General features: G+C 38.2%; 1 protein-coding gene across 1 annotated transcript in view; it reads left to right on the forward strand.

The window, feature by feature from the left end:
- Positions 1 to 5,002, forward strand: part of SLC49A4 (solute carrier family 49 member 4) — an 81,425-nt gene extending 76,423 nt beyond the window's left edge. Inside the window, exon 9 of the mRNA XM_065943024.1 lies at positions 3,942 to 5,002. Coding sequence (XP_065799096.1) covers positions 3,942 to 4,057 — 116 coding nt within the window. The 3' untranslated portion in view covers positions 4,058 to 5,002. The remainder of the gene's footprint in view (positions 1 to 3,941) is intronic.
- Positions 5,003 to 12,481: the final 7,479 nt, after the last annotated feature.

Here is a 12,481-nt window from a genome sequence, read left to right on the forward strand (position 1 = left end):
ACAACTTTCTAAGGCTAAAAAGTTATTAGAAATATGAAAACTCTGTTGAGATTCTTTCCCTTATGATTAGTTGATCTCCGCCCCAGAAGTCCCATATATAACATGCCTTATAGCCTCGGTGTGATGATACAGAAATGACAAATCTGAAAAAAAATTATGTAAAATTATTTCCTAAACTTTTGTATATGATAAATTCCCTTCCATTAGAACCAGTGTTTGAATGTCATAATTTAGTCATTTTAAATTTGAAAAACTCACCCAGAAGTTAGTTATATGTCAGAATTCAGCTATTAGATACATGATTGGAGGGTCTGATTTTTAATCATCATAAAGATCGGTGGTTTTTGTACATCAGTTCTCAAGGCAGTACTGAACTTCCTGACCAGAGTTTTTGTTTCCTCATCATGTGCTATCTGGTAGATGACTACATCAGATGTGGCTTTTCAGAGCCATACAGACTAACCCAAAATGACCACATTAGAGTGCTTTGCCTGGCAAGACAGGCTCTGGTATTGATTCGCCTGCAGATTATGGCCATTGCCATCATGGATGATGAATGTCACACAGGCTTCTATACCAATGCCACTTGACTTACGTGGAGCCCTAGGTCAGAGTTTGCCTTGTCCTGTGTTGAGTCTGCTTTGGGAACCTGGGACCCTGTCAAAGATTTTTTAGAGTTTGTCTGACTTGGGTTTTTCAGGGTCACTTTCAAAAAAAGTTACTTGCTCCTTAATATAATCGTATTTGCAAAACTGAGTTGCTTTCTATAATATTTGCTTTGCAAATCTCAATGACTTATTTCAGATAGCACAGTGATGTTTTATCCTAATGACTTCACATGCAAAATCCATTTGAGAATGCTGTTATATTCTTTATATGCTCTAAAATGTATTCTAATGTTCTATTTTTATAGTTGGTAGCTTGTTCTGTAGTTTGTATTGTCTGGGTTTTGTTGTTGTTCTAGAAGCTCTGCAACAAGTTTTGGCTAAAATCATTAAAGGTTTTTAACTCAGTCTTTCATTTTGAAGTAGCCGACCATCAATTTGAGGCTGCGTTGTGTGCTGAGGAGGGAGTATTGTCTGGTGGTTACCAGGAGAACAGGTTCAACAGGTGTATACTAGTGAGAAGTAATTTTATATCTAAGAATAAAAATAATGCAATGTGATGGTTAAAGCTTTTGGGTAATTAATGTGGAGTGAAGGGAGCATTACACTGTGAAATCATGGTGTCAGCTGGTTCTCTTGAGAAATAGTGGAGACAGTTTTGTTAAATCACCATAATTTTGGCTAAATCAACAAAGTAAGTAGAAGGCTGGTTTTGGAAAGTGTGTTATCCCCAGTTATTTGGAATCAGACAAATAAGTTGAAGGTGGTAGAAACTGAAAGTGTGGCATCACTGCAGGGAAAGATGAGGTGAAAAGTAGAATGGTTCATCCTAATTAGTTCAGTCCCAACAGAGCCTCAGCATTTGGTGCAGAGCCCTGAAACATAGCATGTGTCTCACTGTAAATTTGTAAATTGACAGAGTCCTCAGGCTGCAGCACACAAGATGGTCGAGAACCAGCAGAAATGTAGAAGCAAATCACGAGCCTTGGAGTAGGGATTTATATGCTCTCTAGTGAAAGGCAAAGGGAAGGAATGTTATAAAACCGTGCTCACTTTAAAAGATACAAAGACAGTTTCTACAGATAAGGACTCTGATGGTTTAATCATGTCATATGACCCTGGACTTCAGAGAACCACAGAGTCACGTCACTCCTGCCAAGTCAAGTCGAACTTTTAAGCAAAGACATTTCCTGCACATCAGAGCCACTTTAGCTGTGGTGTATGTGAATAGTTTTCAGTGGAAAATGCAGAATTTTTCCTCCCTGACCTTCTTCTCTCTAAACAATAATTTCTCGGAACACTGGTAGTTGGGTAAGCCAGATGAACTCACTGTAGAGTGAACATGGCTTTTCAGTGAGAGGTGTGCACAGTAGTGAACATCAATCAACAAACCATGACACTGAAGAGTAGTTTCGAGTTATTTTTAAGAATTTCATATTAAACCTCAGTAGAAGGAATCGTTTTACAATGCTGATGAAATAAAGGTCTGCTTTGGCAATATTTGACCAATTTCTAGGTTTAAGGAGAGCTAGGACAAGTTGATCGTTGTTACTTGTGTGTTACTCTAGCTCTCATGAAATACAGTCTCTAAGGTTTAGAAAATGTCCTTGATGTAGATTTCTTGTCAAGTGCTGTACTTCCTGAGCTACTGCTTTAAGCAAATTTTAAATTTGACCTTAAAGTCAGAAACGCTCACTTTTCATATAAACGCTATGCTGTTGTCTCTGTTTTGCTGCTTTTTTCTCTTATTTTTTCACTGCTGCTTTTTGCCTGTTAAAATTATCGTCAGAAATCTAGAGGCTATCTGGTTAATATAAAAGCAGAAAATGCTGGGTGTGCCATTTCAGGAAATATTAGAATAAAGACAAGATCCCAAAGATCACAGCCTTTCTGAGTATTTAGATTATAGTCAATCCAAGTAAAGAACAGAAACCAGCTTTGTGTAAAAAAATACCATTGAAATACACATCTTTGTTGCGTGCTGTAGAATAGCATGTCTGACTTTTAAAATGTAGAAATGGAGAGGTTAGGGAGGCTCCTTTTGTGAACAGTGTTACAGCACCTTTTCTTACCGGTTGGTTTTCTGATTTCCATTCCTGAGCATAAATTGCTCTTTTGGCCATATGAATTATGGATTAATGTAAAGCAGCAGCATAGAAATCTTTTGGATGATTTTTGAAGATTAAGGCAGCATTAGCATTCTGTAGAAACAGAGAGGGAAAATATAAAATGTATAGTAGTGCCCAAAGGAAAAAATGTACTAGGAAACATATTTCTTTCATTTTTGGCTTTTCTAAAAAATTGAAATTGCTGAATGGATATTAAACTAGAGAAGTTAACCACCCCACCCACCCTCCACCACCACCACCACCAGATTCTTTGGGCCAAGAAACTACTCACTTCTACACCAAAACCTCAGAACTAACTGACAGAGGGATCGGGATAGAAGGAAGCTAAACAGATACATGGCTCCAGGGCCCCTGGAGCCAGAGGAAGCAGCCAGAGACACCACAGTGGACTGGGCAGCACGTGTGTTTTGGTAACAAGACACCCAAGATTGGCCTGTCGGAGAGTTCTGAATTCATGAATGAGCATTTTTGAAGAAGCACATTCTCAATTCCATTAAATCAAAAACATCATTATTTGAATTGCCTGTTTAGATGATTCCTGTCAGTTTTCTGGTAATTGGCATCATACATAACCATTCTGTTGGTAGGAAAAAAAGACTAGAAAGAAGCCAAAGTATCCTCAGTAGTATCTCGCAGGGTCGAATTAGGATTCATTTCATAATGTTTTACTTAATATATGTATATATATAAAATATGTTTTACTGTGATTACTAATATGATTTTTTGCTGAGAGTTAGGTATGTTGTTCCCCCAAAATATAAAAGTTTTATCTTAAGGTTCAGGTGATTTTGTTTGTCTGTCTAATCCATCAGATATTTCAAAGCAAGGATAAGAGTGATGGTGATAGAGGGCACCTTATACATAATTAACAAACTAACATTTAAAGGTTATAGATTTTTTTTTCTTGAAGTAAGATTTTGTTTTGTTTTGTTTTGTCTTGCCACTAAAGCCAAGGTGGATTAAACATGAAAAGTCATAAACCATACTGATTAAAAATATCCACAGGAAAGCCCTGTAACATATTACGTGCATCACTTAGACTCCAAATTTGTCACTGTTTATTGAAAGTTGGGTTTCAGGCATCCCAGGGCACGTTTATTATAAGTGCTAATTTTAAGTGCTTTTGAATGCAAAAGGCAGCCAGCATACAAGTGGCACTCTGCTGGTGACACATGAATGCTTACAAGTGCATGTTTTTGTCTTACAGAGTTGTCTTGGTTCAACTGGTGCCTTCCCGGGTCGTGTTTGCTCAGTCTCCTTCTCATTCTGTGCTTCAGGGAATCCTATGACAGACTGTATCTTGATGTGGTTGTCTCAGTTTAATAGCACAGACTTGAAGGAGTTTAAAAGGAGACTTGAAATCAACACTGCCTACTGCACATTTGCTTGGAATTGCACAGGAGAAAAAAAAACAAAAGGAGAAGAGAGAAACTTCATTCAGAGGTTTTTTTAGGTTACAGGTGATCACATTAATTTAATTACTACTAGGTAATAATAATGTGGAACTTGAGTGATAATAGTGGATTTAAAACTGTATCAGTGACATACCTGTGCCAGAGTCGGTTTAGAAGTGTGAAGTCTTACCCAGAAAGCACTACCTAGGTAATTTTCTCTGTGTTTTGTGCCAGTGCTGAGCTACTGATTGGTTCATTGTAATTATGAAAAGGAATAAAGGGTGCCTATCACATGAAGATAGCTCCTTCCCTAAGCCACATATCAGAATAGGAAGAAATGCCACTAACTTCTAAAGAAGTTTAAACCCTATATCAGATTTTAATTATAAAATAGCCAAGAGGTGTATCAATGATAGAAATTAGCCACATGTACACTACATTTTTTTCTAATAAAGCAATTTCTTATATGACTCCTGATTTGTAATTAGATTGGAAAGCTTCGGCTACCTTAATTATGGTGGTCAAGTGCTTTCTAGTGACTTCAGAGCGCATACTTTGTGTCTCGATCTTAACTTATCCTTGTTTCTGTGAAATACAGTTTCATCTACTAGGCTCTTAAATGTTTATATTAAAGGTGACTAAATGTTTAATATAGTTGGATTAAATGCTGTATGAAAAAATGTAATTACGTTCCAATTTATCACTTTGTGAAAAGTGAAATGACAAATCCCACATTACATCCTGTGTCTTTGGGCAGATATGTGTGTTGTGGCATGGGATGGGAAATCCAGCACCAGCTGTTATTGACCAGGGTTGCATTTTATTAAATAACCCTTATTTGAAAATAACAATTTATAGCCTTGAAACTTTCAAATCTCTGGAGTGATTTCTGAATTCCTTCCTTGTATCTCCATTCAGGGTATAAAATATTCAGTTCTATATGGAGTCAGTATATTGGAGAGGGCAGTATTTTGCCAGTTCTTGCCTTCTTTCTGTAAATGACAGCTTTTTCAAATTAACACCCATTGGATAGTTCTTAGACATGTATTTCACTATGACATAAAGTAATATGCTCTGGTGGGGTTATGGTATTACCACTCTTCAGATTTACATAATTCTCCTCTTTCAAGAAAATCAAATGCTCTATCAAAAAGTCCAAAATAATATTTTACCTTCATTGTTTTCAGCTTCCTCCAATTCCTTCCCCTTTTTCCTCACTTAAAATCGTATCTTCATCGTCAACTATACATGTATGTATATATTTATTATTTTTTGAGGATGTGAGTACAGTTTTTGTCAGCTAAGTATCTATTTTATTGTCTTCTCCTGGACAGGCAGAGTGTAAGCCAGCTCCTTCCATTAGCCGGGGTGCTGAAGTAAGGTTAAGGGGACCTGGTCAGCATTTGATTCACTCATCTGCACACATGTGCACACGCCGTCACACATGTCCCATATACTTCCTCCGTTCCCCCTTGATAAGTTGATGGCTATGCGTTAACTCACCTCCATCCTAGAGGAAGAAACTATTGCCGCCGGCCTTCTAATATCCTAAATTGTTCAACCTGGGAAGTAAGAAAATCCTCAAATTTAACGTCTGTCTTCAGTCACCTTTAGACCATCCCTCTTTATAACCTCCCTGCTAATAACTCAGCAGCCGGAACTAAGGAACTTGCTAAAGAGGAGAAGAAAACCCATGAAAGCGAGGCTTGGTTCCCTTTAACTTGGTCATTCTTCTTAAAAGTAAAAGGAAAGGAAAGCAGAATTCTTCAGTATAACTGAAAGCCAGTCAAGACCCAGTCCATGACCCAGGTGCTAAAATAACCACCACCCCCTCCTGTTTAGAATGAGGCTAGAAAGGCAAGGGAAGAATTATGATGCATTTGGTTTTAGTGAAAACTGTTGTGTTTGAGGGCGTTCCTATATAAAATTTAGGTATAAGACTTCTCATGCAGAGCATTTTAATTATGCTTAATTCTATTTTTAACACAAAGTGAAAAATAACGTTAAAAAGTGTTGCCTAAATGACTGATTAGTTCAAAGACATCCCAAATGGGTGGTGATTTTAAATTCTCTTGTTGTATCGGGCACCAACCACTGTTTTTAGCATATGTGAAATGAGATGAGATGTGTCTGTCTCATTTACTTCTGCTTAACCCCTCCAGCAGATAATTGTTCTAATCACAAACTGCAGCAGTTCTTTTTAAGTGATCAAAATTCACATACCAAACCTGACAGAAAGAGCACCAAAAGGCTCTAGGGGTAGGGGGAGGATTACACATTATTTTCTAACCTGTGTATTTCCAAAAAATTTTTTTTACTTTTTGTATTTCTCACATGCATCAATAGACCAGCTGTTATCTCTGCACTTTATAAACAAACATTAAAGAGTCCTAATTAATTTTATGATTTAAAAAAATCTTAACCCTCTGCTAATCCAAGCGCTCATTTTGTAATTTATAGAAACAGTCCTAGAGAGATAAAGGGCCTTGCCAAAGGTCACAATTCTAGTTAATGACGAAAGTAAAACTAACTATAACCCTCATCTTCCGACTCCCAAAGTAGTGTTTTTCTCTGCCTCACAGAATTGGAGCTTAATTTGTATACTCTTTGGGATGTTCATGAATACACTTTCATGTTCAGAAACGATGGGGTTTAAGAGTAAAATGCCCTTAAAATGAGGTGATTCCTTGATTCTAAGTAAAATCTGTCTTTTTCTTTCTCGCTATCCTGTTGATGTTCTAACATCTCTAAAGTCTTAGCTTGCAGTGAGTGACAGGATCTGAAAAGTTTCTGATGAATAATTCAGTCCTCATAAACAAAAAGTCAGTAGCAGTATTAATTGGTAAGGACATGTTACAATATAGTGTAAGTTCCCTGTAGCTTATCAGAGAATACTTCACAGTTTATGGGAAGAAACATTTTTTAAATATGGTGCATAGTGGAGATATAGAGCAATTAGATACACAAATGCATTTCACTGGAGGACAGAGCTAATAAGCTAACAAGAGGGAGTCAACCACCATTTTGTATATTTAAGCATATATAGCCGCAGGGCCATGTTTTAACATAGATCATACATTCATGTTTAATTATTGAGAATGCTTACAGCTTGTCTTTATGAAGCCTTTCTAATGAGGGATTCAAGCTAAGGGATTTTAAATTGAGGAGATTGAATTCCCATCTCATCTTTTAATTCTTTTTTTTTTTTTTTACTATTTTTATTAAAATCTAGGCATTCATCTTGCTGTTTGCTTAAGTACAAGCTTTGTTTTAAACAAGATCAAATGCAAATTCATAGTAGATTTGCTTTAAATTAATGTTAAAAATCACACTAATTTCACATTTGTCCCTGAAAAAGTAAATACAGGAAATACTGTTACTATACAAATGCAAAAGCTATGATATGAAGAAAGTGTCCTATTAAAAAAGAAACATATAGAAAACTATGAGGATATTCTATCAGATCTATTTCTAAATGTAGGAAAAATAGAATTCTACTTTGTAGGATTATAATTATACAGAAAAGAATATATAAAAGCTTATTTCCATATTATGAATAGCTTGCTAGTCTGTTGGGAAATATAAACAATATTGAAGTGGGAGAGTGTTCCATATCATAACAAAACTTAACAGGGAGAGTTCTAGGTGCATTTTTAATAGCATCCATTGTGCTTGATAGTGGTGAGTTTCTGCTCAGTTAGCAGACATCTTGACCACTCTGAATACTCATGAACCTCCCGGTTCAGTTGGAACCTCAGACTTAGGGGATGGCCTCCAGGGACTAATACCAAAACCCTTAAGAGACCCTTGAGAGTGTCACCTCTGGCTAAGGGATGGGAATGATAGAGGCTGTGGGCAGAGTATAGGGAATGTTGTTCACTTGCCAAGTCGTGTCTGACTCTTTGCGACCCCATGGACTGTAGCATGCCAGGCTCCTCTGTCCTCCACTGTTTCCCAGAGTTTGATGAAATTCATGTCCATTGAGTCAGTGATACTATCTAACCAGCTCATCCTCTGCCATGGCCCTAAATCTCTCCCCTAAAACACCCTTCTTTTATAAACAGTTTTAGTTTGCTTTTGGTCAGGACTGAAACATCAACCCCTTGTTTCACCTAAGTTTCCTGAGGCTCCTCTTTACTTGTCCTTACTGCCCTGTACCTGTTTTATGAACTCTTGCACGAATCTGCTCTCATCTCCATCATGGTCTCTGCTTCCTTGAGCTGACTTCCTAGCACAGGCTTCTTTACCCTGAACCCCTCCCTAAGACCTGGAGCTAAAAACTCGGTCTCTTTCTTGGCTAGTAGTAAAGCCAGATACCCAGACTGCCCTCTCCTGAACAGGATGATAGCATGAGCAGAACACAAGCAAATACAGAAAAACCTAATAGTTCTTCTCACAGCCAGATCTTATAAATTGAATATTCCCCTGCAGTGGGAAGGGAATTACAAAGATCTCTCACAAGTTTCCCTGGTTATTATTTGCTGTACTTTTAGAATGTGGACTATTTTGCCTTGTGTTTATAGTCTTTCTCTTGTGCCTTTGAACCTGATACGCTTCAGACAGTAGCTTGCCATCTCAGCCAACACTCAGAAAAAGAGCATAAAACCACAATACCCTAGCTGTTCCCTTCATGCAACAAGGGAGAATTAATTTTTTTAAAAACAGCCAAAAAATGAGACAAAACATGGAATTCACTTCAGCAAACTTGGAGAAATGATAAAAACACATCAATCCATTTTAGCTATCAGTTCAGTTCAGTCTCTCAGTTGTGTCCAACTCTGCAACCCCGTGGACTACAGCACACCAGGCTTTGCTGTCCATCACCAACTCCCAGACCTTGCTCAAACTCATGTCCATCGAGTCGGTGATGCCATCCAACCATCTCATCCTCTGTCATCCCCTTCTCCTGCCTTCAATCTTTCCCGGCAGCAGGGTCTTTTCAAATGAGTCAGTTCTTTGCATCAGGTGGCCAAAGTATTGGAGTTTCAGCTTCAGTATCAGTCCTTCCAATGAATATTCAGGACTGATCTCCTTTAGAATTGACTGATTGGATCTCCTTGCAGTCCAAGGGACACTCAAAAGTCTTCTCTAGCACCACAGTTCAAAAGCATCAATTCTTTGGTACTCAGCTTTCTTTATAGTCCAACTCTCACATCCATACGTGGCTACTAGAAAAACCATAGCTTTGACTAGACGGACATGTGTTGGCAAAGTAATGTCTCTGCTTTTAGTATGCTGTCTAGGTTGGTCATAGCTTTTCTTCCAAGGAGCAAGCGTCTTAATTTAATGGCTGCAGTCACCATCTGTAGCAATTTTGGAGCCCCCCCCAAAAAAGTCTGTCACTGTTTCCACTGTTTCCCCATCTATTTGCCATGAAGTGATGGGACCAAATGCCATGATCTTAGTTTTCTGAATGTTCAGTTTTAAGCCAACTTTTTCACTCTCCTCTTTCACTTTCATCAAGAGGCTCTTTAGTTCCTCTTTGCTTTCTGCCATAAGGGTGGTATCATCTGTATATCTGAGATTATTGATATTTCTTCCAGCAATCTTGATTCCAGCTTGTGCTTCATCCAGCCCGGCATTTTGCATAATGTACTCTGCATAGAAGTTAAATAAGCAGGGTGGCAATATACAGCCTTGACGTGCTCCTTTCCCAATTTGGAACCAGTCTGTTGTTCCACGTCCAGTTCTAACTGTTGCTTCCTGACCTACATACAGATTTCTCAGGAGGCAGGTACAGTGGTCTGATATTCCCATTTCTAGGAATTTTCCACAGTTTGTTGTGATTCACATAGTCAAAGGCTTTGGTATAGTCAATAAAGCAGAAGTAGATGTTTTTCTGGAACTATCTTGCTTCGAATGGTCAAACGGATGTTGGCAATTTGATCTCTGGTTCCTCTGCCTTTTCTAAAACCAGCTTGAATATCTGGAAGTTCACAGTTCACGTACTGTTGAAAACTGGCTTGGAGAATTTTGAGCATTACTTTCCTAGTGTGTGAGATGAGTGCAATTGTGCAGTAGTTTGAGCATTCTTTGGCATTGCCTTTCTTTGGGATTGGAATGAAAACTGACCTTTTCCAGTCTTGTGGCCACTGCTGAGTTTTCCAAATTTGCTGACATATTGAGTGCAGCACTTTCACAGCATCATCTTTCAGGATTTGAAATAGCTCAACTGGTATTCCATCACCTCCACTAGTTTTGTTTGTAGTGATGCTTCCTAAGGCCCACTTGACTTCACATTCCAGGATGTCTGGCTGTAGATGAATGATCACCTTATCATGGTTATGTGGGTCATGAAGATCTTTTTTGTATAGTTCTTCTGTGTATTCTTGCCACCTGTTCTTAATATCTTCTGCTTCTGTTGGGTCCATACCATTTCTGTCCTTTATTGTGCCCATCTTTGCATGAACTGTTCTCTTGGTATCTCTAATTTTCTTGAAGAGATCAACTAGTCTTTCCCATTCTGTTGTTTTCCTCTATTTCTTTGCATTGATTACTGAGGAAGGCTTTCTTATCTCTTCTTGCTAGTCTTTAGAACTCTGCATTCAAATGGGTATATCTTTCCTTTTCTCCTTTGTTTTTTGCTTCTCTTCTTTTCTCAGTTGTTTGTAAGGCCTCCTCAGAGAAGCATTTTGCCTTTTTACATTTCTTTTTCTTGGGAATGATCTTGATCCCTGCTTCCTGTACAATGTCACGAACCTCCATCCATAGTTCTTCAGACACTCTGTCTATCAGTTCTAATCCCTTGAATCTATTTGTCACTTCTTCTGTATAATTGTAAGGGACTTAGTTTAGGTCATACCTGAATGGTCTATTGGTTTTCCCTACTTTCTTCAATTTAAGTCTGAATTTGGCAATAAGGAGTTCATGATCTGAGTCACAGTCAGCTCCCGGTCTTGTTTTTGCTGACTGTATAGAGCTTCTCCATCTTTGGCTGCAAAGAATATAATCAATCTGATTTCGGTATTGACCATCTGGTGGTGGCCATGTGTAGAGTCTTCTCTTGTGTTGTTGGAAGAGTATGTTTGCTATGACTAGTGCGTTCTCTTGGCAAAACTCTGTTAGCCTTTGACCTGCTTTGTTTTGTACTCCAAGGCCAAATTTGCCTGTTACTCCAGGTGTTTCTTGACTTCCTACTTTTGCATTCCAGTCCCCTATAAAGAAGAGGACATCTTTTTTGGGTATTAGTTCTAATAGGTCTTGTAGGTCTTAATAGAACTGTTCAACTTCAGCTTCTTCAGAATTACTGGTTGGGGCATAGACTTAGATTACTGTGACATTGAATGATTTGCTTTGGAGACTAACAGAGTTCATTTTAGCTCTAAATATGCTATATTTGGTGCATTGTGAGGCTCCAGTAGGAATACCAGATCAGGCCTACAGTACAGTGCTCTTGGGGCTCCCCACAGGTGGTGCTAGAGGTAAAGAATCTGCTTGTCAATGCAGGAGATGCAAGAGACACAATTGAATCCCTGGGTTGGGAAGATTCCCTGGTGGAGGAAATGGCAACCCACTCCAGTATTCTTGCCTGGAAAATTCCACAGACAAAGGAGCCCAGCGGGCTTCAGTCCATGGGGTTGCACAGAGTCGGACACAACTGAGCACACACATACACACACCAGCTCTTTTAGTTTGTGAGCAAGGCTTCTGTAGTCTTGATCAAAACAGCAAGAATGACTTGGAGACACTTGATTTACCTTAATGTTATTAGAAAATGATACTTTCAAAACTATCATTTAATTTAGACTTCCTCTAGTTCCGATTGGCTTTCTTCCCATTTACCTGGAAGAACTGTAGAATCAGAGAGATAATGTAATCCAACCACTCCATTTTACAAATAAGTAAATAGAGAATCTTTTAGGTTACATGACACCGCTCGGTTTTAGCAGATCACTTGACTCCTAGACCAGCATTCCTTCCATAAGTGATCAATGTGTAAACCAGAAATAATTTAAGTAAAATTTCTTTCTTTTTAAATTTTTGAAAATTAACACACATGAGTGTATACCCATTGTAAAATACCCAGTACAGAAATATAAAGTGAAGTCTACCTCCAAACATGTGCTGGTTAATCCATTCTCCTTTTCAGAAGTAATCCCTCTGAGTCCTTTTAGAAAATTTTCTATGTATTTTCATACATAAGCATAAAAACTTAGGATTTAAAATCAAGTCATCTCGGGAACTATTTCTTGAGACCATGTTGGCATTAACGCTTCAGGCAGGAGCTTCTGAGCTCCTTATTTTTCTCTAAGACGAATCTGTGTCAAACATAGCAGTGGTTAACAGAGACATTTCATGGTTATGTGCCATCAAGCCCTATCATATTCTCAAGGTTAAAGGTGAATTTCAATGT

Source organism: Muntiacus reevesi, chromosome 8 (assembly GCF_963930625.1).
Source record: "Muntiacus reevesi chromosome 8, mMunRee1.1, whole genome shotgun sequence".
Classification (NCBI taxonomy): Eukaryota; Metazoa; Chordata; class Mammalia; order Artiodactyla; family Cervidae; genus Muntiacus; species Muntiacus reevesi.